This window comes from Sinocyclocheilus grahami, unplaced genomic scaffold, assembly GCF_001515645.1.
Source record: "Sinocyclocheilus grahami isolate Dianchi unplaced genomic scaffold, SAMN03320097.WGS_v1.1 scaffold104.1, whole genome shotgun sequence".
Taxonomy (NCBI): Eukaryota; Metazoa; Chordata; class Actinopteri; order Cypriniformes; family Cyprinidae; genus Sinocyclocheilus; species Sinocyclocheilus grahami.
Window position 1 is genome coordinate 502,569 of NW_015505283.1, and position 23,054 is coordinate 525,622.

At 38.0% G+C, this 23,054-nt stretch overlaps 1 protein-coding gene and 1 long non-coding RNA gene across 5 annotated transcripts; one reads left to right on the top strand and one right to left on the bottom strand.

Annotated features, from left to right (window-relative positions):
- The first annotated feature begins 477 nt into the window (after window positions 1-477).
- pi4kb (phosphatidylinositol 4-kinase, catalytic, beta) lies at window positions 478-22,853 on the top strand. 4 transcript variants are annotated; one of them, XR_001609588.1, is made up of 12 exons: window positions 478-693; window positions 3,277-4,319; window positions 17,923-18,150; window positions 18,285-18,512; window positions 18,597-18,706; window positions 18,795-18,899; window positions 18,984-19,107; window positions 19,960-20,225; window positions 20,310-20,442; window positions 20,548-20,668; window positions 20,781-21,105; window positions 21,760-22,853. XR_001609588.1 is itself a non-coding variant. In XM_016276578.1 (11 exons), the coding sequence occupies exons 2-11, from the start codon at window positions 3,300-3,302 to the stop codon at window positions 20,960-20,962; spliced, it is 2,517 nt and encodes an 838-aa protein (XP_016132064.1). In that variant the 5' UTR covers window positions 478-693; window positions 3,280-3,299; the 3' UTR covers window positions 20,963-21,026. The 4 variants fall into 4 exon arrangements, 3 of the variants coding, with proteins under 3 accessions (XP_016132064.1, XP_016132065.1, XP_016132066.1); XM_016276578.1 differs by lacking the exon at window positions 21,760-22,853 and having other exon boundaries at window positions 3,280-4,319; window positions 20,781-21,026; XM_016276579.1 differs by lacking the exons at window positions 478-693; window positions 21,760-22,853 and adding an exon at window positions 2,966-2,976 and having other exon boundaries at window positions 20,781-21,026.
- On the bottom strand, window positions 21,113-22,445 carry LOC107588478 (uncharacterized). Its single transcript, XR_001609589.1, has 2 exons — window positions 22,399-22,445; window positions 21,113-21,746 (listed from the first exon to the last, which is right to left on the bottom strand). It is a non-coding gene; the product is annotated as an uncharacterized lncRNA (long non-coding RNA).
- Window positions 22,854-23,054: the final 201 nt, after the last annotated feature.

Sequence of the window (23,054 nt, forward strand, 5' to 3'; positions counted from 1 at the left end):
AAATATTACTTAAACTTACTTAAAAAGTATTATTAAAAAGTGTTTTTTCCCCCCACAATGTTCTGTAATAATAAATACAATACCACTATAAATAGGAGGAATATGTAAAATGGTTAGTAAAAACTAATATGCATCAAATATCAAATTAAATATCATCTATTGACTCAACCAGATTATACACACAAGCATACATTTTATAAAAATAATAATAGTTGTAAAAAGTGGAATATAAAAATATTAGCAATTGTTATTATACTAATATTTTTTTATATAATTGAGAGGCAAACGACTAGCTTCAGTTTATTTGAGTTTACAACAGCTAATGTCTTTAACCCTTTCAAAAATGTGTAAACATGCTATAAAAGGACAGCAAGTATGTAAAATGTCACCCTCTTTAGCTGTGTCTCAAAGCCTGGTGGGCGTCCTGCTTAGACAGCATTTGTTGGCATTGCCTAAATGCCCAAGAATGTTGTCTTGGTAGGCAGCTCTCTGTGTTTTGAGGCACAGGCTGTGTGTGTTGTATGCTGGAATCAGGCAGTTGATGTGGGCAGCCCCGGCGTGTCATCTCTCCACTCACTTAATTCTTAGCGAACCACACCGGTTATTCAGCAACAGGAGAGCCGTAGATCCCAAATGGGGCAGTTAAAATACAGATAAACCGATCATTTAAGCCTTCACCCGGTTTATTTTGAGGTAAGTCACATGTTTTTATGTTTCCTTGGGTCGGTTCAAAAGTAGAAGAACGTTCTAAAGTAACGTTAGAGACGTTGCGTTAGCTGCTTGGCTAAGTGTAGCATCCGTTTGTGTTTTTACGAGGCTTATCCTTTCAGGCCTTCATAACAGTTGAACATTTAATAATAACTAGTGTTAATTAAATTATGTTGTTGTTCAGCACACATACTATTATACTGTTTTGAAGGAAAAAATCTCTTTGAGCCCTACAAGAGAGAAAAGTAGTCGACGTTTCTTAAAGGTCTTCAGCTAAGCATGCTCAGATGCTAACTTGAGTGCAAAAGTCATCTGACTGATTGACTTTTTAAACGTCTGAAATAGGACAAAACAAGTAATGTTTTGATTAAGCAGATCAGAGTATAAATATGGGTGTCATTACGAGTTTTGGCAGCTATAACTGCAAAAATTTAGCTTGACGTGCTTGTGCTCTCAGTTGTCTGTAGACTTAATTAACGTACGTAACATAAAAAGAAATAACACTGACAGTGTGTTTTTATGGCAAGTTGATTCACTAGTTCATCGTTGTTGTTTTAGTTAATCTAGATCATTATGTCCTGATCGAACCAGTTGATGCATCACATCAATCCAAATTATAGCTACTGATTGTCTTTACACACTTGGCTTTAAGTTTGTTGGTTTTATTTCAGTGTGTTTGATATCAAGATTATTGGATTTCATGGTTTATTTATACTGTGACAGTCGTGTAATCTAGTTACTCAAGGGTTTCATCAAATAGTTAGATAATAATGGTTTTGGATTGTGGAAAGTGTTGTGGGTGTTGGCAGAAGGGGACTCTTGAGACTGATCGTTCATGATCTACATGTTTTGTGTTCTTCTAGATCTCTCACATTTCGGGGCAAAGGCTGATTGAATTTACTCTTTCCATTGCAATCAGAGAAGTTCAGTGAAACATTTTGATACCGAACAATAGAAGTAGGCTTGTGGTTTGATTTGGTGAATCAGTGTTGCAACTCTTACTGTTATCAGTTGAGGCTTGTTGTAGAGCAGTGTTTTTCAGTTTCACAGAATTTAACGTGGAGAAAGAGCTGGCAAGCTAGAACAACATACAAACTGTCTGTTTAGAGTAATCCATCCACCAGAGATGGAATCAGCATGTGATATGTGAGAGGAGAGGCGAGCTGGCATCTTCCTCAAGGCTGACTCAGTCTCCACCATTTGACATGTGCTTTAATCTCATCGCTTTCAGAATCAGTTTTGATTTCATCTGGTACAGTTTCTGTTCCTGTTCTTAAATTTCAGTGGTCTAAGAACAAACAATTTTGCTCAAGCTGATATGTCTTTCATTTAGCTAAACTAATCATTGTAACTTGTCTGACTTTCCATTGTCAACTTGAGGACTGTTAACTGTTTTTAACTGTTAACAACATGAAAGTAGAACCACAGGTACTTCTGGAGGTGACTAAGCTTTATATGGTGAACTGCCTCTTTCTGACAGCCTGATCTGTTTTAAGCACAATGGGTTTTTATAATGCAGCAGCTTTGTGGAATCTGAGACTGATGCCTTGCTTTATCTGATATTGGCCTGCTGGTGATGGTGAGGTAATCTGCTGGAGGCGGATTATGGCACTGTCCTGCGTAGCTGTGGATCAGTGGGACGTCGTGACCCTGGGGAAGTGGCGCTTTGTAAAGCCTGTTCCTCTGGGTTATTGTGAATTTTATATTTGAATGGCTGTTTACAATGTGTGCGGTCACATGTTGGGCAAAACTTCAGTTTTAGTAACAGTTCAGTTTTTGTTCTCTGATTTCTCAGATGTTTAGGCCTGTATGTAAGTTGATATTTTAAAGGCAAAATGAAATCGAACGGACCCTATTTACTGTCTTAAATGTTTGTTTGCTTTCACCAGCATGTACAACACCATTCAAAAGTTGGGGATTGCTTAGATTATTTTAATGTTTTTAAAGAAGTATCTTATGCTCACCAAGCATGCTTTTTTTAAACAAAAATACAGGAAAACATTCATATTGTGAAATATTATTACAATGATTTCAAAGTGTAATACATTTTAAAGTGCCATTTATTTCTGTGATGGCAAAGCAGAATTTTCAGAAGACATTACTCTGGTCTTCAGTGTCACATGATCCTTCAGAAAATAAAATCCTTCTAATATGCTGATTGCCAGTCAATATACATTTCTTATTATCATAATGATGAAAAAGCAAATGTGCTGCTTAATATGATTCTTTGATGAACAGAACGTTTAAAAGAAAAGGATTTATTTTGAAGTAGAAATCTTTTGTAACATTATAAATGTCTTTACTGTCACTTTTGATTCATTTAATGCGACCTTGCTGAATAACAGTATTAATTTCTTTCAAAAAAATTATTGACCCCAAACTTTTAAATGGTAGTGTAGGTAATTTATCTGCCACTGAAAAGTCCCAACCCACATTTGTCCTGCTTAACAGTCTATTTCACTCATCAGTTTCACATTACAGCATTTTAAATGCATTGTAATTGCCATTCTGTTGTCATTACTAAAGCTTGCTTGCTGATAGTGTGTTTTGTTGTCTCTCTGTGTTTAGCAGTGGCCTGAGAGTGTGTGGCCATGGGGGACACAGAGCTGGAGCTCTGCCCCGCTCGGCTCGAGGAGCTACAGAAGAGCCCATCCGCTTCCTCCACCTCCACCACCTCCTCGCTGTCCCTGCCCTCATCTCCTTCCTCTAGCCCTCATCCCCTTACCAGCTCCAGCCCGAGCACCAGTGAAGGCCTGCCCACCTCCAGCCCCCCTCTAGATGTCATATCCGAGGGAGTGGGTGAACTCAGCCTAGTCATCGATACCGAGGTGGCTAAGAAAGCCTGCCAGGAAGTTCTTCAAAAGGTGAAGTTCCTGAAGGCTGATGGTGAAGTATCTTCAGCCAGCTCAGAGCCAGTTTTAGTGAACGGTACAGCACACCCCCTGTCCACAGATGGAGGAAAACCTCCCAAGATCAGCGAGGAGGAAGCGGAGCCTGTGAAGAACGTGCGGCGCCGTCAAAAGAACAACTCGTCCAAGCAGTCCTGGCTCCTGCGGCTCTTTGAGTCCAAGCTGTTTGACATCTCCATGGCCATCTCCTATCTTTACAATTCTAAGGAGCCCGGCGTGCAAGCCTACATCGGCAATCGACTCTTTAGCTTCCGGAACGAAGAAGTGGACTTCTACTTGCCCCAGTTGCTCAATATGTACATCCACATGGACGAGGATGTGGGCGATGCCATCAAGCCCTACGTGGTGCACCGCTGCCGGCAAAGCATCAATTTCTCCCTGCAGTGCGCCTGGCTGCTGGGGGCCTACTCTTCTGACATGCACATCTCCACGCAGCGCCACTCCCGTGGCACCAAACTGCGTAAACTCATCCTTTCAGACGAGCTCAAGCCCTCCAGCCAGCGCATCCGCAGGGAGGTGCCGCACCCTCCCCCTTCCTGCCCCCCACCCCTCCATCACGGTCAGGGCATGAGTGAACACAGCCTCTCGCCCTCCAAACGCACCCACCAACGCTCCAAATCTGACGCCACCATCAGCATCAGCCTCAGCAGCAACCTAAAGAGAACCGCCAGCAACCCCAAAGTAGAGACCAGCCAGGATGAGGTGAGACACCCGTTACGTCACATGCTTGCTTACCTAGTTAGTTATATGTGAGCTGCTTGATGATCCGTCTCTGGCCGTCGCTTCCACCTCCCACAGATGTTGTTTCTCAGCTGTTTCATGCAAATGCAGAAGGCAAACAACTCAGATTTGTGTGGTTTCTATGGCTGCCCTGGAAAAGGCGTGTCGATGTTCCACTTGATGAGGTGCTGACACTCAGACAAGCTCTGTAAAAGAAATATTCATGTAGTTACTTTAATGGCAGATGGATGAGCAATGTGAACTTCCTTCCTAGGCAGCATCCTAACTGAAATGGAACCTAAAAAGTGACTGATTTTCATAGGTAACAACTACAAAATATAGTGCTACGTAAAAACGCATAGAAGAGTCGACTTAAAAATTATTCTGATATACTTTTATGTTAGCATGCAATTAATATTGACATCTAATAAGCATCATTAGAAATGTTGACAGGAAATTAAATGCATGTGTTTCTATTTTCTAAATGCAGGTTATTGATCTCTTTGTTGAGTGATTCATCCATGCATATGTTTTGAAAGTTGCTTTGACCTCATAATTTTTAATTAGAAGGACATAACTCACTTTTCCATTGAAACAACAGATTTCTTTATGGTGATGTTTGCAGGACTTCTCCAATAATTTAGTCCACCTAACCCTGCCAATTTTTTTTTACAATCGACTGCAAGCTCACATAAAGATCTGCCTTCATCCAATCAACAACTGACGAATAGAACCAAGTTCCAACCCTATATATATTTTTTTTCTTTTTCCACAATCCATTTCATTCCTATGTAAGTCACAATATGGAAAAAAAGATCTGTCGCTGTTTCCATTTCATCAAGACTTTAAAATGCTGTCTAGATGGGTATTTCACTAGGTTTTGAAACTAGGTTTTTAGTGTGTTTGAGTTGGTCTGCCACGTGGCACCTATAAATGTACATTTTCAGCTCTAATCACAGTGAAGGCTGAAACCAGCTGGGGGATGAATAGATATTTTTTTTTGCTCTCAGAAAATAATTAACTACCACTGCTCACTGATTCCCAGAAGAATGATGACCGCTCTGCAGCTCTTCTGTTAAGACAGCCCCTCTCTCTTTGTGTTCATTTGCACAGTCATGATGATAGTCCTCGGGGCTAAATGTCATGCCATTAACAAATCACCTCTCATGCTGCTAATAAGTGGCACGTTGCGATTCAGTTCCAGGATTAGATCCGAGGTCAGTGTGACAGACAGATCAGATCCTGTTTGTACCACATGAATCAGATTATTTCTTTATCACAGGGGATTCCAGGTAACCGTCAGGCTGACATTAAAGCGATAGTTCACCCAAACATTCTGTCATTAATTACTCACCTTCATGTCGCTCCAAACCCGTAAGACCAAAAGGGTCAGAAAGCTCTCGAATTTCATCAAAAATATCTTTATTTGTGTTCTGAAGATGAACAAAGGTATTATTGGTTTGGAATGACATGAAAGTGAGTAATTAATGACAGGATTTTCATTAATTGACCAAATGAGCAAATATCTGCTATACACACTATATACATACACCATTCAGAAGTTAGCTTTGTTTTGAATGTTAAGATTTTTGTCAAATGTTTTTGAAAAAAGTGTCTTATACTCACCAAGGCTGCATTTGTTTGAACAAAAGTATTACAATTTACTATAACTGTTTTTTTGTAATATTATTTTGCAGTGTAATTTATTCCTCTGATGGCCAAATTTAATTTTCAGTAGACATTATTCTAGTGTAGCCAGTCTTCACATGACCCTTCAAAAATCATTTTAATTGGCTGAGTTGCTGCTCAAGAAACATTTTCTATTATTATTATCTATTATTATAATTTTCTATTGATATTAAAAGCGCTACTTAATATTTCTGTGGAAATGTGATGCATTTTTTCAGTATATTTTTTCAGGAATAGAAAAATAAAAGTACCATATTTATATATAAAAGAAGACAATATAAATGTCTTTACTTGTCATTTTGATCAATTTAATGCACGCTTCCTGAATAATTAAAAAAGAATAATTACACTGACCCCAAACAGTAGTGTATTGGTCACTAGTATTAGTATAGTATATGGTTTTTACTCTAATGTAACAATTAATAAATTAGGTTTTCAAACATGAAGATCGGTGATCAGTTTGAACTTCAGATTGTTCATTTATCTTTGTTCCCCTTAATAGCAGGCTAATCGGTGTGGTCAAGTGGAGTGGAGTGTAGTTCTAATTTAGCAATATACCATAATACACTCTGTATTTATTTTCTGATAAGACTTTATGGTTTGTAATAAAAAGTCATGACAGTTTTACGTAAATATGTCGATAAGGATATTCATTCATTTGTGGGTGACACCGACCCTCCAGGACCGAGTTTGGACACCCCTGGTATAGACCATATTGACATGGCCATTACCTTTTGTGTGTCCTGAGTAGTGTATCCGTGAAACTGTAGGGCAGAATGTTATGTAATAACCTACCATGGATCAAGTTCTATTCTGATAAGTAACTTTAGAGCTCCCTTCCTAATTTCTTAATTTTAGCCTCGTCACACAGCACACACCCTCTGTTCTGACGTTCAAGCATGTGTACATGATCACTCGGCTTCCTCTTTTATCTTCCTGCATAGTTTCTTCCCTTCCTTCTTCCTCCGAACATGATCTTGGTGCAGCATGTGCTGCTATGGCAACAGCGATGTCGCCGTTCGCATGGCAGTGAGCCACTCCACTGGTATATGGAGTAAAGATCAGCTATTATGAAATGCGTTGCTCCACAACTCCTCCACACCGGTTACATACTTCAGTGAACTTCTTTTGAGAGCCGAAGGTGTTAACGTAGGAATGCCACTTTGTGGTTTCATCTCCACCTTGTGAAGTGCAGTGTAGGTGTCTAATGTGAATTGCGTTAAAGGGGTCATATAATGCGATTTCAAGTTTTCCTTTCTCTTTGGAGTGTTACAAGCTGATTGTGCATAGATAAGATCCCTGAAGTTGCAAAGACTAAAGTCTCAAAACCAAAGAGATATTCTTTATCAAAGTTAAGACTGCCACGCCCCCCTAAAACGGCTCGTTCTAACAAGCCCCCACATATCTACCTCACTATGTGGAAATATTTGCATAATGCCGCCCAAATGTGCATGCAAAGAAAGAAGGCGTGGTGTGAGTAACCGCAGTTAGTGTTGAAGCAGCATGTCAGGGAGACGCTGTGTGTTTCTAGGTGAAAGCAAAAGCACTTTATTTGGCCTTCCGGAAGTAGATGTATTTAGGAATCTTTAAGATTACTTACAACAGAACAGCAATGCATTTTATGGACGACCGTTTCGTGAACCTAGGAGAGGAGGTAATTCTGACTTTGCTATGACAATCTGGCACTTCTGAATCAGCTACTGTTTTGTTATTAGTTTAAGTATTTGCTATTGACTGTTCAAATGCGGAGTTTTGCGCATCGCGTGTGTGTGCGAGCGAGAGAGAGAGAGCAAGCGAGACACATCACAGTGGAGTCAGCTGTCTTAACCGTGGCTTGTGTACTGCAAACACATATTCATGTCACGAGACTCTGTTCCCCTTTCGGGCTCTGTCTTTACATTTATTTTGAAAGATGAAGCTCGCGATTATGGTAAGGGGCGTTACATTTCCGACGAGTGCTTGCGGTGTTCGGCCAATCACAATGCACTGGGTCAGCTGGCCAATCAGAGCAGACTGCGCTTGTCGGAAGGAGGGACTTTGTAGAAAACGAAGCATTTGAGAGAGGCGGGGCATAGAGGACCTACAATAATGTACAGTATTTGAAAAATAATGTGTTTTTTGAACATTAAAGCATGTCAACATATTCTGTTACACCAAATACACAAAATAATGATCTTTAAAAAAGCATCATATGACCCCTTTAAGCCTGAACAAACATTAGTCAGTATAGATTTGCTCAAAGGCTAGATGGCTTTTCTTTGAGGAACAGCTGTATGATGTAAATGAAAATCCAGCAATGTTATATTGGACACGAATGTGCCTTTTAAAAAGAAAAAAATACAGCATTTCTTGGTCATTTGAGCATTGTGTCATGCTTATTTTTCTGTTGGTGGAACGGGTGCAGAGCCTTATCTTATATCCCACACAAACTGCACTGATAAGTTAACCAATCCACTGTGATTTATTTGCGCATTTAAGCTGAAGTTTTTTAACCTAATCATGTAAATATTTCAGTCTGCTGGATTTTCTTTGTCCAAACAGTGAAGATTTATTTTAGAAAGATAAAACAAGGCTTATCATCTCCCTCTTTTTTTGAAAGCCTGTCAGGATAGAGGTTTGCCATGAGAGAAAGTCCACTATGTGTTATCATGTGGAATTTGGACCCCTGTTTGGTTATGAGGACTGATGACTCTTTCTCCCCCATCATGCCAGTTCAACCAGAGCATAAATCTGGGTTACAGTGAAGCATTTACAATGGAAATGGATGGGGGAAATTTTCGATCATATAAAAATACTAATTGTTTCAATAATATAGCTGCAAGATGTAAATAATGTGTGTTTTGACATGATTTTAGTGCGAATAAAATACTAAATAACACTAACTTTTTTGTGTCAATTTTTATCTATATATATAATGTAATGTCTAAACCCCTAAAATGACCATAAAAATGATGACAACTTTACAGCTCAGTAAAACCGTTTTAACATAATAATTAATAGGGCTGGGTAAAAAATATCTATCTCGATATTAATCGACTCTCATTTTTACCGAACGATATCGATTCTTAAATGCCAAGAATCAATTAGTCTAGCCTGTTTTCAGTTAATGGACGGAACGTTGAAGGCCACCTCCCATCCGATATATCACAATAAGCATTGTGCTTTGGTACTTTTAATATGAAACAAAGTCTCAGATTTCAATTTCTGTCCATTGTATTGCAATATTCAAACAATAAATGCCGTTTTGGCGCTGTTTAATGTGGAGTGACAGATCCCTGTAGCGCCTCGGTTCAACAGACGCAGCAGCGCGAGGCGCACGTGAACTGATAATCTCCTCCACATTAATACCAGTTTCAGCACAAAATAAACATGACTAAACATCTGAAGGTAAGTTAAAAGAAAGAGTACAACTTTACAATCCGTATTCTCTCATGTAATCGCTCAATCAGTGTTTCAGCTGCGCAAAGACGTCAATATAACCTCAGAAAAACGTATTTGGTGACCATAAACTCATTAGTCAGATAGAAAAATAAACTAGAGAGGGGCATTTTGCTAAATATATGCACCATATAACATATTCATTATACATTTTACTGTTCTTCAATGTTTAATTTGTTTGAATAAATCCATCAAGTTTTTATGACAGCCACCATTGTTTATATTTCAAAAAAACTAATTGAAGTAGATATATTATTATGTGATTGGAACTTTATGATTTTAAAAACTTAAGTGTAATTTTAACAAATCAGTCAATTTTAACCTTCAATGTTATAGAAATGTAGTACCAACTGACTCTCATGTATATTTTACAGCATTAGTTGAGATAATTAATGTAAGTGATTTTATAAAAATATCATATTTCTGTATTTTATTCATCAAAAACTGACCCATTATAAGTTATGGTAACCTTGATTCTTGCTTTAAAAAGAAAAAAAAAGAAAACAAGGGATAAGTCAATTATTTTTAGTGGTATCGGCATTATTTTTTATTTTGTTTTACATTTTCTGAGTGGTGCCAAGAGTTGCCTCCACAGGACGCATGACCACATCTTCTAAACAAGACTGAATTGTAAAGTGACTGTTTGCTGGATGAGGTACAAGTAAACATGACAGCTGTTGATACTCCTTGAAAATTGGAGCAAGACCGCTGTTTGACACTCCCTGAAAACGGAGACACGACAGCTGTTACACGGCCCTGGAGAACAGAGTTTGGTCCATGCAAGTTGAATGCAAAGTATGTTTATTATTGGCCAATGCAGGGTTGTAATTATGAGTGCCGATCCATTGAGTTTCAGGTGGGTGGTAAGCAGTTTAGGTGGCCAATGATCATACGCTGTGGGGGAAGAAGCCTGGCAGATCTGGCTTGGATGCTGTGGTATCTTTTTCCAGATTGCAGAAGTTAAGGGTAGAGTCTTACTTTTCTCAGTTGCAGGATGTTAAGAGGCCGTTTTGTGATTTAGGGGCTAGTCAGGCTCCATTGCTCACTTTATTTCATGCAGCCAGCTGGGTTGTGTGGATTTGTTTGTTTGTATAACCAACTAGTGCAATCATAGACCAGGGCTCAACAATCGGGATGTTTCCATAGTTCATAGTTTTGGCCCTTGCAGAAACAATTGTATTTTTATTTTATTTTTTTATTTAGTATTAAATTTTTTTTTTAGCCATTTTATAGGTGAAATCTTTGTAATATACACTACCGTTCAAACATTTTGGCTAAGTAAGATTTTTTGAAAACTCTTTAGTATAGGGACCTATTCCCATTATTAACTTGTTAGTTATTAGCATGCCTATTATCGACATATTGGCTGTTTATTAGTACTTATAAAGCACATATTCTGCATGACCATATTATACATCCTTAATTTTACACAATACCTAAACTTAACTACCTTACTAACTATTAATAAGCAGCAATTTAGGAGTTTGTTGAGGACTTTGTTGGCAAAAGTCACAGTTAATGGTTTGTTAATAGCGAGAAGTAGACCACAAAATAAAGTGACTGATTTTTTTATTTAAATTTTTTGCTCAGCAGGGACACATTAGATTGATCAAAAATGAGAGAAAAACCATTGTACATTGTTACAAAAGATTTATATTTGAAATACATGCTGTCCTTTCGATCCACAAAAATATTAGGCAGCACATCTGTTTTTAACAAGAAATGTCACTTGAGCACCCAATCGGCATATTTGAATGATTTCTGAAGCATCATGTGACACTGAAGACTGGCTGCTGAAAATTCTGCTTTGCCATCACAGGAATAAATAATATATATTTAAATAGAGCTCAGATATTTAAAATTGTAATAATATTTAGAATTTGTACTGCTTTACTGTATTTTGATGTTTTTTTTATATATATTATAGTAAATATATTATTAATACATGCTATTATTTCTTGAATATTTGAATCCTATTTGGCATTGTTCTTGTCAACACTACTTAACCATGGCAAAACCACTGTAATGCAGCCTTTTGCAGCTTACTGCTTTAGTATCTGGCAGGAAGTAATCCATTTTATGTTCGTGGCCTCTTCGTTCTTGCCAAGTGTTAGTGAGCAAGAACACACAGTGTGTGTCATGTGAGTAAAAGCATGATTAATTCATGCAGTCTGGAGGTTAATGCAATAATGAATAGTGCCATTAGCATAACCTGTGTATCTGTGTCTCATGTCCACACACTCCAGCCTACCACTCATCTTTGCAGTAATATAGCCTATATGTATGTTATAATAATAATAATATAGTAGTACTATTATTATTTGGATAATTAACAGTAGGATATTAGTTGTTGAAATAAGTTTTCATGCTTAGCACTGTCTTAACCAAACTTGACGTAATATATCAACAAGCAATTAAAACTCATGTTCATGTTCTAGTCCTAACCAGCCGTGACTAGTGAGAGTTATTTCTGTGGCATTACCACACCCAATGTGAAAACTCATTGGTTGAAAGTTCTGAGTCTCGTAACAGTACATTAAACATTAAATATCTTCTGATTTGCTGATCAGCAGGTTTTTTTGTATAGTACCATAATCGGTATGATCAAGGATCTTTGGGAGTGTGCGTTTGGCAATCCACCACGATGGCTAATGCGTAAACGTCATTTTCTGATAAGGGTTTATGGTTGGTTTTCTAAATCATAGCCATTTTATTTTAATATGTAGATGATAAAAGTAATCCAGCCGTGAGGCGCGGCCTTGCCGGAGGAGTGTGTATAGATGCGTGTGTCTCGTGTAATCCCTCATCTTGTCCTCACCACCATCACGGTGCTTTACATGGGTTTGATCAGAGCGGCTCTCAGAGATTAGGCCCAGTCACCATCAGCAGCCAGAGATAAACATGACACAGTCATTTTTTCAGGCCTGTGGAGTCACGGCCAGGCCCTGCTGCTCAAACAGATGGGACGAGTGTAACCTTGAGATGTGTTTTTGTCTTGTTCTGACCCCCTCCCTTGCTCTTGCACTGTAATTCCCCCCCTCCCTGCTCTTCCTTTTCCCAGGAACTGAGCTCCAGCTCCGACAGTCTCGAGCTAGAGGCTGGTACAGTAAGTCTCTCACATCTAATAACGCTCCTCTGTGCGTAGTGGGATGATGGCTGTGTCTGTTTGCAGGCAGGGTTGACTCCACAGATTCCTTCAAATGTGTGCCTTCAAGATTTGCAATCATGTTATCAAATGTCACAAATTGGGCATAGTATTGGCATTTTACATGAAAAGGTACAAATAGGTTGTGAAATTCTTAATCTCAATGTTCTTTTTTTCAATAAGGTTTGTCAACTTCTGGAGACAAAACTAGATGTAAGATGTTATTTAAATTGTTATTATTTATTTTCTATTTATTGTACTGTTTGCAATGATTTTTATTATATTTTTTTTTTTATTCTAATTGTTTTTACAACCCTTTTTGATGTCTGAATACAGTTTAAAACCCCAGTTTTATTTTTATTTTTTTTTTATTTTTATTTTATTTTTTTATTTAGTATTAAATTTTTTTTTTAGCCATTTTATAGGTGAAATCTTTGTAATATACACTACCGTTCAAACATTTTGGCTAAGTAAGATTTTTTGAAAACTCTTTAGTATAGGGACCTATTCCCATTATTAACTTGTTAGTTATTAGCATGCCTATTATCGACATATTGGCTGTTTATTAGTACTTATAAAGCACATATTCTGCATGACCATATTATACATCCTTAATTTTACACAATACCTAAACTTAACTACCTTACTAACTATTAATAAGCAGCAATTTAGGAGTTTGTTGAGGACTTTGTTGGCAAAAGTCACAGTTAATGGTTTGTTAATAGCGAGAAGTAGACCACAAAATAAAGTGACTGATTTTTTTATTTAAATTTTTTGCTCAGCAGGGACACATTAGATTGATCAAAAATGAGAGAAAAACCATTGTACATTGTTACAAAAGATTTATATTTGAAATACATGCTGTCCTTTCGATCCACAAAAATATTAGGCAGCACATCTGTTTTTAACAAGAAATGTCACTTGAGCACCCAATCGGCATATTTGAATGATTTCTGAAGCATCATGTGACACTGAAGACTGGCTGCTGAAAATTCTGCTTTGCCATCACAGGAATAAATAATATATATTTAAATAGAGCTCAGATATTTAAAATTGTAATAATATTTAGAATTTGTACTGCTTTACTGTATTTTGATGTTTTTTTTATATATATTATAGTAAATATATTATTAATACATGCTATTATTTCTTGAATATTTGAATCCTATTTGGCATTGTTCTTGTCAACACTACTTAACCATGGCAAAACCACTGTAATGCAGCCTTTTGCAGCTTACTGCTTTAGTATCTGGCAGGAAGTAATCCATTTTATGTTCGTGGCCTCTTCGTTCTTGCCAAGTGTTAGTGAGCAAGAACACACAGTGTGTGTCATGTGAGTAAAAGCATGATTAATTCATGCAGTCTGGAGGTTAATGCAATAATGAATAGTGCCATTAGCATAACCTGTGTATCTGTGTCTCATGTCCACACACTCCAGCCTACCACTCATCTTTGCAGTAATATAGCCTATATGTATGTTATAATAATAATAATATAGTAGTACTATTATTATTTGGATAATTAACAGTAGGATATTAGTTGTTGAAATAAGTTTTCATGCTTAGCACTGTCTTAACCAAACTTGACGTAATATATCAACAAGCAATTAAAACTCATGTTCATGTTCTAGTCCTAACCAGCCGTGACTAGTGAGAGTTATTTCTGTGGCATTACCACACCCAATGTGAAAACTCATTGGTTGAAAGTTCTGAGTCTCGTAACAGTACATTAAACATTAAATATCTTCTGATTTGCTGATCAGCAGGTTTTTTTGTATAGTACCATAATCGGTATGATCAAGGATCTTTGGGAGTGTGCGTTTGGCAATCCACCACGATGGCTAATGCGTAAACGTCATTTTCTGATAAGGGTTTATGGTTGGTTTTCTAAATCATAGCCATTTTATTTTAATATGTAGATGATAAAAGTAATCCAGCCGTGAGGCGCGGCCTTGCCGGAGGAGTGTGTATAGATGCGTGTGTCTCGTGTAATCCCTCATCTTGTCCTCACCACCATCACGGTGCTTTACATGGGTTTGATCAGAGCGGCTCTCAGAGATTAGGCCCAGTCACCATCAGCAGCCAGAGATAAACATGACACAGTCATTTTTTCAGGCCTGTGGAGTCACGGCCAGGCCCTGCTGCTCAAACAGATGGGACGAGTGTAACCTTGAGATGTGTTTTTGTCTTGTTCTGACCCCCTCCCTTGCTCTTGCACTGTAATTCCCCCCCTCCCTGCTCTTCCTTTTCCCAGGAACTGAGCTCCAGCTCCGACAGTCTCGAGCTAGAGGCTGGTACAGTAAGTCTCTCACATCTAATAACGCTCCTCTGTGCGTAGTGGGATGATGGCTGTGTCTGTTTGCAGGCAGGGTTGACTCCACAGATTCCTTCAAATGTGTGCCTTCAAGATTTGCAATCATGTTATCAAATGTCACAAATTGGGCATAGTATTGGCATTTTACATGAAAAGGTACAAATAGGTTGTGAAATTCTTAATCTCAATGTTCTTTTTTTCAATAAGGTTTGTCAACTTCTGGAGACAAAACTAGATGTAAGATGTTATTTAAATTGTTATTATTTATTTTCTATTTATTGTACTGTTTGCAATGATTTTTATTATAATTTTTTTTTTATTCTAATTGTTTTTACAACCCTTTTTGATGTCTGAATACAGTTTAAAACCCCAGTTTTATTTTTATTTTTTTTTGAGAAAAAGATTTAATTTTTAACCATAACGTTCAGGAACAGGGTTGAATGATAGTCATCACTACATTCATTGCAGTCATCACTACAATTTAATAATAATAAAAAAGCTACATTTAGTCTTGTAGTTCTATCTTATAGCTACTATCTTATGTAGCATATCTTATAGTTCTCCAGTGGTTTTTTTTTTTATTCTAATTGTTTTTACAACCCTTTTTGATGTCTGAATACAGTTTAAAACCCCAGTTTTATTTTTATTTTTTTTTTGAGAAAAAGATTTAATTTTTAACCATAACGTTCAGGAACAGGGTTGAATGATAGTCATCACTACATTCATTGCAGTCATCACTACAATTTAATAATAATAAAAAAGCTACATTTAGTCTTGTAGTTCTATCTTATAGCTACTATCTTATGTAGCATATCTTATAGTTCTCCAGTGGATGTAGGATTTGGGCCTTTACTTCTTAAAGTAATGAGACCCCAGTTTGTACCTTATTTGTGAAAAATGTCTATTGCATGTTGCATATTCATGTGAAGACGATTCTTCATCCGTGAACTGATGGCATGCTTGCAAACACTTGTTCTTTGTGTGGTTGTTCTTTTCAGTTTTAGCTGTAATAATTATTTGGATGTGACATTTTCCTCTCATTCTCTTATTTAATCAATCAATGTCTAAGTGTAAGAGTTTTTGACTTTAATAATGTTAATAAAGATGGGACAGTTAGATTTGTTTTGGGTTCTGTGATCAAGACCTTTGGTTTCTTACAGAGTTTGTAAACCTTAGCAAAGGAGAATTCTCTGGAAAGTGTTTTAATTTGGTGGAATGAGTTCTTTCCGTTGGTGTTTTGGGTGTTCTTTTGCATATTTGCAAAGGATTAAGTGGTATTCTTAGTTCTTTGGAAAAAATAAAGTCATTTTATGTCATGTTTCTGTAACCCCTTCTACAGGGATTACAGATATCCATGTATCATTTGACATCTATGAACCATAGGTCGCACATGTGGAGGAGTTTGATGAGTCTTTCTCCACATTTTCCTGTCCTTGGATGACCTCATGTATTTGTGTTAATACTTTTTCCTCTTTCAGGTGATGCTATTCATTCATGACTCACTTGCTCGACCCTGTGGTCAGCTGTTGCTAAAACACTCTCTCTCACCATTTCGGATTTGTTTTTACGGCCATGCTTCACTTTGAGTTTAGAATGCTGTGCCGATCATGCATGCTGATTTTTAGCAGTTTTGAGCACTGCTCCACATATTCCTGTGCTGAATAATTAAACCGTCATGTGCAATAACTCATCCATAGAAAATTCAGTGACTGGTTTAGTTTGGATGTACGGTCGACTCCAAAATTTTAGGCTTTCGTACGATACCAGCTCTGATACTCCGGTATCGATACTAAATCAGACTGCCATTTAGCTGGGATAGGAGTGTTTTAACATTGGAAAAAATGACACATCGCCTTTAAAGGCATAGTTCACCCAAAAAGGAAAACTCTTTCAATAATTACTCACCCTCATGCCGTTCCAAACCTGTAAGGCCTTCGTTCATCTTTGGAACACAAATTAAGATATTTTTGAAGAATTCCGAGAGCTCTCAGACCCTCCATAGACAGCAAGGATCCTTACACGATCAAGGTCCAGAAAGGTAGTAAGGACATCGTTAAAATAATCCATGTGACATCAGTGGTTCAACCGTAATTTTACGAAGCTATATTGTTTACGCTTTGATCTGAACGTAAACAACGTATTGCATATGGTTTACGTATGTGATACTCTCCAAAATGGCGCTATAGGGTGACGTGGAGGAGACGAATTGTTGAATAAAGTCGTTATTTTTGTTTTCTTTGCTCTCAGAATTCATCAAAATATCTTAATTTGTGTTCCTAAGATGAACAAAGGTATTCAAGTGGTTCAACCTTAATTTTATGAAGCTACGAGAATACTTTTTGTGCAACAATTTCTTTTCTTCCGTGCATGCGCCGTGGTACTCTCATGAACGCATGTCAAAGACTGACACGGAAGAGAAGAAATTTTTGAATAAAGTCATTATTTTTGCACAAAAAGTATTCTTGTTGTGTCATAAAATTATGGTTGAACCACTGATGTCACATGGATTATTTTAACAATCTCCTTAAAACCTTCCTGGGCCTTGAACATGGTAGTTGCATTGCTGTCTAGACAGAGTCAGAAAGCTCTCAGATTTAATTAAAAAAGATCTTAATTTGTGTTACGAAGATGAATGAAAGTCTTACGGGTTGGGAACATGAGGCTAAGAAATTAATGACAATTTTCATTTTTGGGTGAACTATCCCTTTAACTTTGCTTTTATGCTTCACGTCACACCGCCTGAATATCCGAACTGTGCTGAATATCAGCACATTGTTATCAGGTAACAAAATTTGTGAAATATTGGTATCATACCATTTTTAAATCAGTGGTACTTTTTGAAATTAATATTTTTTTATATCATGTAACCCTTTTTGTTAGAATAATTCCTCTGCAAATTTCCAAATCTGTTTGCATATGTTTCATTTTGTGTGTTAAAATAATTTTTTTCTCTTTTCCCATCATCTTTCATTTCCTCTCTCAATCTTCATTCGCTCTCAGCCTGTGCGTCTGACTCCTCAGAGGGAGTTCATTAAGTCTCTCATGGGGATCGGGAAGAGACTGGCCACTCTGCCCACTAAAGAACAGAAGACCCAGAGGCTCATCTCAGAGCTGTCCCTACTCAACCACAAGCTGCCTGCCCGGGTCTGGCTGCCCACAGCTGCTTTTGACCATCATGTGGTGCGTGTACCCCACACGCAGGCCGTTGTGCTCAACTCGAAGGATAAGGTAAGGTTGTGCTGAGATAAGAATTTTAACTTTTGAAGTTTAAAAATGATTCAGTTTCTTTGTTCTACTAGGCTTTGAAAGACTCCTCCTTTCCTAATTTCATGTCTAAAGATTGTTAAACTGTGCTTTTTCAGGCACCTTACTTAATCTACGTAGAAGTTCTGGAATGTGAGAACTTTGAAACGTCAAGTGTGCCGGTGAGAATCCCAGAAACCCGGATCCGCAGCACGCGATCCGTAGAGAATCTTCCCGATTGTGGCATTTCACCTGACCAGCGTGCAAGCAGCTTCTCCACGGTTCCCAATTACGACAACGATGATGAGGCGTGGTCTGTAGATGACATCGGAGAGCTGCAAGTGGAGGTACTCGCACAGAGTGACTATAAGGGCAACATCTACAAATTTGCTGTTGTTTGAGAACTGACCTTTATTTTTTTGGTCCTTAAGCTTCCAGAGATCCACACCAACAGTTGTGACAACATTTCCCAGTTCTCAGTAGATAGCATCACCAGCCAGGAGAGCAAGGAACCTATTTTTATTGCAGCTGGAGATATCAGGTACACCTGGAGATAATGCATCAATACTTCCAAACAGTGAGAAATACAATACTAATTTTATTTAACTGGAATGTTTTTGTTATCTCAGACGACGCCTATCTGAGCAACTTGCCCACACCCCTACCACATTTAAGAGGGACCCAGAGGATCCCTCAGCTGTAGCCTTAAAGGAACCGTGGCAGGAGAAAGTGAGGTATGTGCATGACATTCTCCACCAAGGATGGTTGGTTCATTGGTTTGTTGAGTCTGATTTAATCATTCCTGTGTCGTTAAATAGACGGATCAGGGAAGGCTCCCCCTATGGCCACCTGCCCAACTGGCGTCTACTGTCTGTTATTGTGAAATGTGGCGATGACCTGAGACAGGAGCTTCTCGCCTATCAAGTGCTGAAACAACTGCAGGTGGCACTCTTGATATTTTGTCTTTCAAAATGGGGTTAAATCTAGGGATGCATAATATATGAGTACCAAAGTGGCTATTGGCCAGTATTGTATATTTCATTGTGCTTGCTCATTTCCCCTATTTTGTACATAATTCAATTTTTCACACTGTTCATTATAATGTTATGATGCCAAAATCACTTGTAGACTTTATAGTGATTCATTTTAGGTTTTAGTGTATTGATTTTTAATTTATTTATCAGCTTTGTAAAAATTTAGCAGTTTAGCATTATTTTAATGTTGGTTCATCCTTAGTTGTATCACATCGTCATTTTAAATCTATATTAACTTACAGGATATTATGTTTTAAAAATAATAATGTACATTACCATTGAAAAGTTTGGGGTCTGTAAGATTTTTAAAATGTTTTTGAAAGAAGTTTCTTATGCTCAAAGAAGCTACATTTATTGCAGCAGTCATTCCTCCAGTCTTCAGTGTCAAGTGATCCTTCAGAAATCATGGTCATATGCTGATTTGGTTGTCAAGAAGCATTTCTTATTACTATCAATGTTGAAAACTTTGTTGCAGTGTTGCTTAATATAATTGTGGAAACTGCTATTTTCTTTTCAGGATTCTTAGTTGATTAGAAAGTTCAAAATAACAGCATTTATTTGGAATAGAAATCTTCATAAATTAATGTCTTTACTGTAACTCACTTTTGATCAGTGCATCCTTGCTGAATAAAGTTATTATATATAAATCTTACTGACCCCAAACTTTTGAACAGTAGTTTACAAAGTGTTTATTGAAGTGTGGTCTGCCTAGGCATTGTTGCTAATACTGGATCTTCTCACCATCCTTGTTGTCTTCTAGATTATCTGGGAGCAAGAACGGGTTCCCTTGTGGATCAAGCCCTACAAGATACTGGTCATCTCCTCAGACAGTGGCATGATTGAGCCAGTGGTCAATGCTGTGTCCATTCACCAGGTGAAGAAACAGAGTCAGCTTTCATTGCTCGACTACTTCCGGCAAGAGCATGGGAACTACAATACAGAGGAATTCCTTACCGCTCAGCGCAACTTTGTTCAGAGCTGCGCTGGCTACTGTCTCATCTGCTATCTGCTGCAGGTCAAGGACAGGTGAGAGAGACAATGCTTGAATCATGTCGGAAAATAGATCATTTGGATAAGTTGTAACCACCCTTTTGTCGTCTTGTTTTTTAGGCACAATGGAAATATCCTGCTAGACTCTGAGGGCCACATCATTCACATCGACTTTGGCTTCATCCTTTCCAGCTCTCCACGTAACCTGGGCTTCGAGACATCTGCCTTCAAACTAACCAGTGAATTTGTCGATGTAAGCACTGCTGTGTTTTTTATTGGATGAAGTCATCATCGAATGTGGAGAAGGATTTAAAAAGATTGATCAGCTTCTCAGTTAAAATCTGTGCATCTCTTTTAGGTAATGGGAGGACTTGATGGAGACATGTTCAATTATTATAAGATGCTTATGCTCCAAGGCCTCATCGCTGCTCGCAAGCACATGGAGAAGGTCGTCCAGATCGTAGAAATCATGCAGCAAGGTATTGTTCATCTGAAGCTTCAGGGGTGGAGCATCTTTGTCTTTCTATATTAATTTGAGGACATGTTATATCATTCCAATTTTTCTTATAAAGTGGTTTATATGTTCTGCAGGTTCTCAGCTTCCCTGCTTCCACGGCTCCAGCACCATCCGTAACCTGAAGGAGCGTTTCCACATGAACCTGACGGAGGAGCAGCTGCAGGTGTTGGTGGAGCAGATGGTGGACGGCTCCATGCGTTCCATCACTACCAAGCTGTACGACGGCTTTCAGTATCTCACCAACGGCATCATGTGAGCGGTGGCTGGGGTGCACACGGACTACAGCGCTAAAACTGGAAAAAAGGCTGCACCACTTTGAAAACCACTCCTAACGCCCGTTTCCAATAACCACCCATCAAGACTGATTATCTTTAAAGATGGATTTGTGTTCTTTTTTTTGTTTTTACCCTGACTGAAGAGGTCTTGAGCTGTGAAGTAACTGCTTGTCGTCTTTTTTTTAACAGCTTTTCCTTTCGTTTTCGTTCCTTTCGTTTCCCTTTTTTTGTCACATCACCTTGCAAAACTCTGGATGCCCAGAGTTGAATTGTATCCTGCTTTCCAGTGCCTCATTTAAACACTACGTTGCTCTGTGACTTACCTGTGTACTGACTGACTTCAACACCCCATATTATCATCATCAGCTTTTTTTGTTGCTATGCCACTAAAGATACATACTTTGGATGAATAACATTCAGAATTTCAACACACACTCACACAGTGGGGCGGAAAACAGGAGATGCTGTATCAAAGCCTGTAAATTGCATTGTGAAATGAGGGAATCGGGTGGTAAACATTGCTGTATTGTTCAGCTTTGTGGAGTCAGTGTTACATGAACTGTTTAAAAGAGATCTTCAGCTCAGCGCCGCACAAGTCAGAGACCATTAAGCCATGAAACGTTTGCTTAAAGTGCTCTCATTTGACCCTGTGAGAAGCGCTTGAGCCATAATGGGGTTAATGAAGCTTTTTAATTCAATATGGATGTGTTAAATGTCAAAACACCAAAGACACAAACCAGTGACTAATCATATGAGAGTTTTAACCTTGAATTGATAGTTTTTACCCTGACTGAAGAGGTCTTGAGCTGTGAAGTAACTGCTTGTCGTCTTTTTTTTAACAGCTTTTCCTTTCGTTTTCGTTCCTTTCGTTTCCCTTTTTTGTCACGTCACCTTGCAAAACTCTGGATGCCCAGAGTTGAATTGTATCCTGCTTTCCAGTGCCTCATTTAAACACTACGTTGCTCTGTGACTTACCTGTGTACTGACTGACTTCAACACGCCATATTATCATCATCAGCTTTTTTCGTTGCTATGCCACTAAAGATACATACTTTGGATGAATAACATTCAGAATTTCAACACACACTCACACAGTGGGGCGGAAAACAGGAGATGCTGTATCAAAGCCTGTAAATTGCATTGTGAAATGAGGGAATCGGGTGGTAAACATTGCTGTATTGTTCAGCTTTGTGGAGTCAGTGTTACATGAACTGTTTAAAAGAGATCTTCAGCTCAGCGCCGCACAAGTCAGAGACCATTAAGCCATGAAACGTTTGCTTAAAGTGCTCTCATTTGACCCTGTGAGAAGCGCTTGAGCCATAATGGGGTTAATGAAGCTTTTTAATTCAATATGGATGTGTTAAATGTCAAAACACCAAAGACACAAACCAGTGACTAATCATATGAGAGTTTTAACCTTGAATTGATAAAGACGACGACGTAAAATAATTAGGACTTAATTAAAATAACCTGGTTTGTTTTCTAGGTCAAATTAAATGTATAAAGAAACTATTTTGAGTTTCCAAAGGTCTTGATTGGAATATGGTGGACTGAGAGATATGAACACTATTTATTGCCCTTTTACAGATATTTCATATGCTTACATGACACTTATGAAATGACACTTTCTCAACATTCTCTGTGGATTTCATTTCATTTTGTTGTTTTGTTTGGCACACGTTATAATCCAAGTTGTGCTAGTTTGTACAGCTAACCTGAATTTATAATGTGCATTCTTACAGCTGATCTCAATCTGAGGTGGGCAGCCATGTTTAAATGTGTGACTGAGCCACTTACATTGTTTGTTAGTTTTTTTTTTAAACAGAGAAGAGTTGTTCAGAATCTGTTGCACAGGAGAATTGGAAAGGGCTATGAAAAAGCGAGAGAAATCAACACATTATGTCTTTGTTTTTATTTCCTACACATGTACAGGTGTAAAATTCCCTGCCTAAAATTTCTAATTTTTTTTAATTATAATTTTTCTTTATTTTCATAGAAATTGGGCGTGTGTTGAGCCTCGTCTTATTTCCCTGTGACATCAGAGCTTCTCTTAATAGTTTTAATTCATTCTCT

Excerpts from the sequence above, each read along its gene's own strand:
- pi4kb (XM_016276578.1), top strand. The coding sequence starts at position 3,300 with ATGGGGGACACAGAGCTGGAGCTCTGCCCCGCTCGGCTCGAGGAGCTA. Across the intron at positions 18,151-18,284 it reads TGCTCAACTCGAAGGATAAG|GCACCTTACTTAATCTACGT; the intron begins GTAAGGTTGTGC and ends GTGCTTTTTCAG. Across the intron at positions 20,669-20,780 it reads CGTAGAAATCATGCAGCAAG|GTTCTCAGCTTCCCTGCTTC; the intron begins GTATTGTTCATC and ends TATGTTCTGCAG.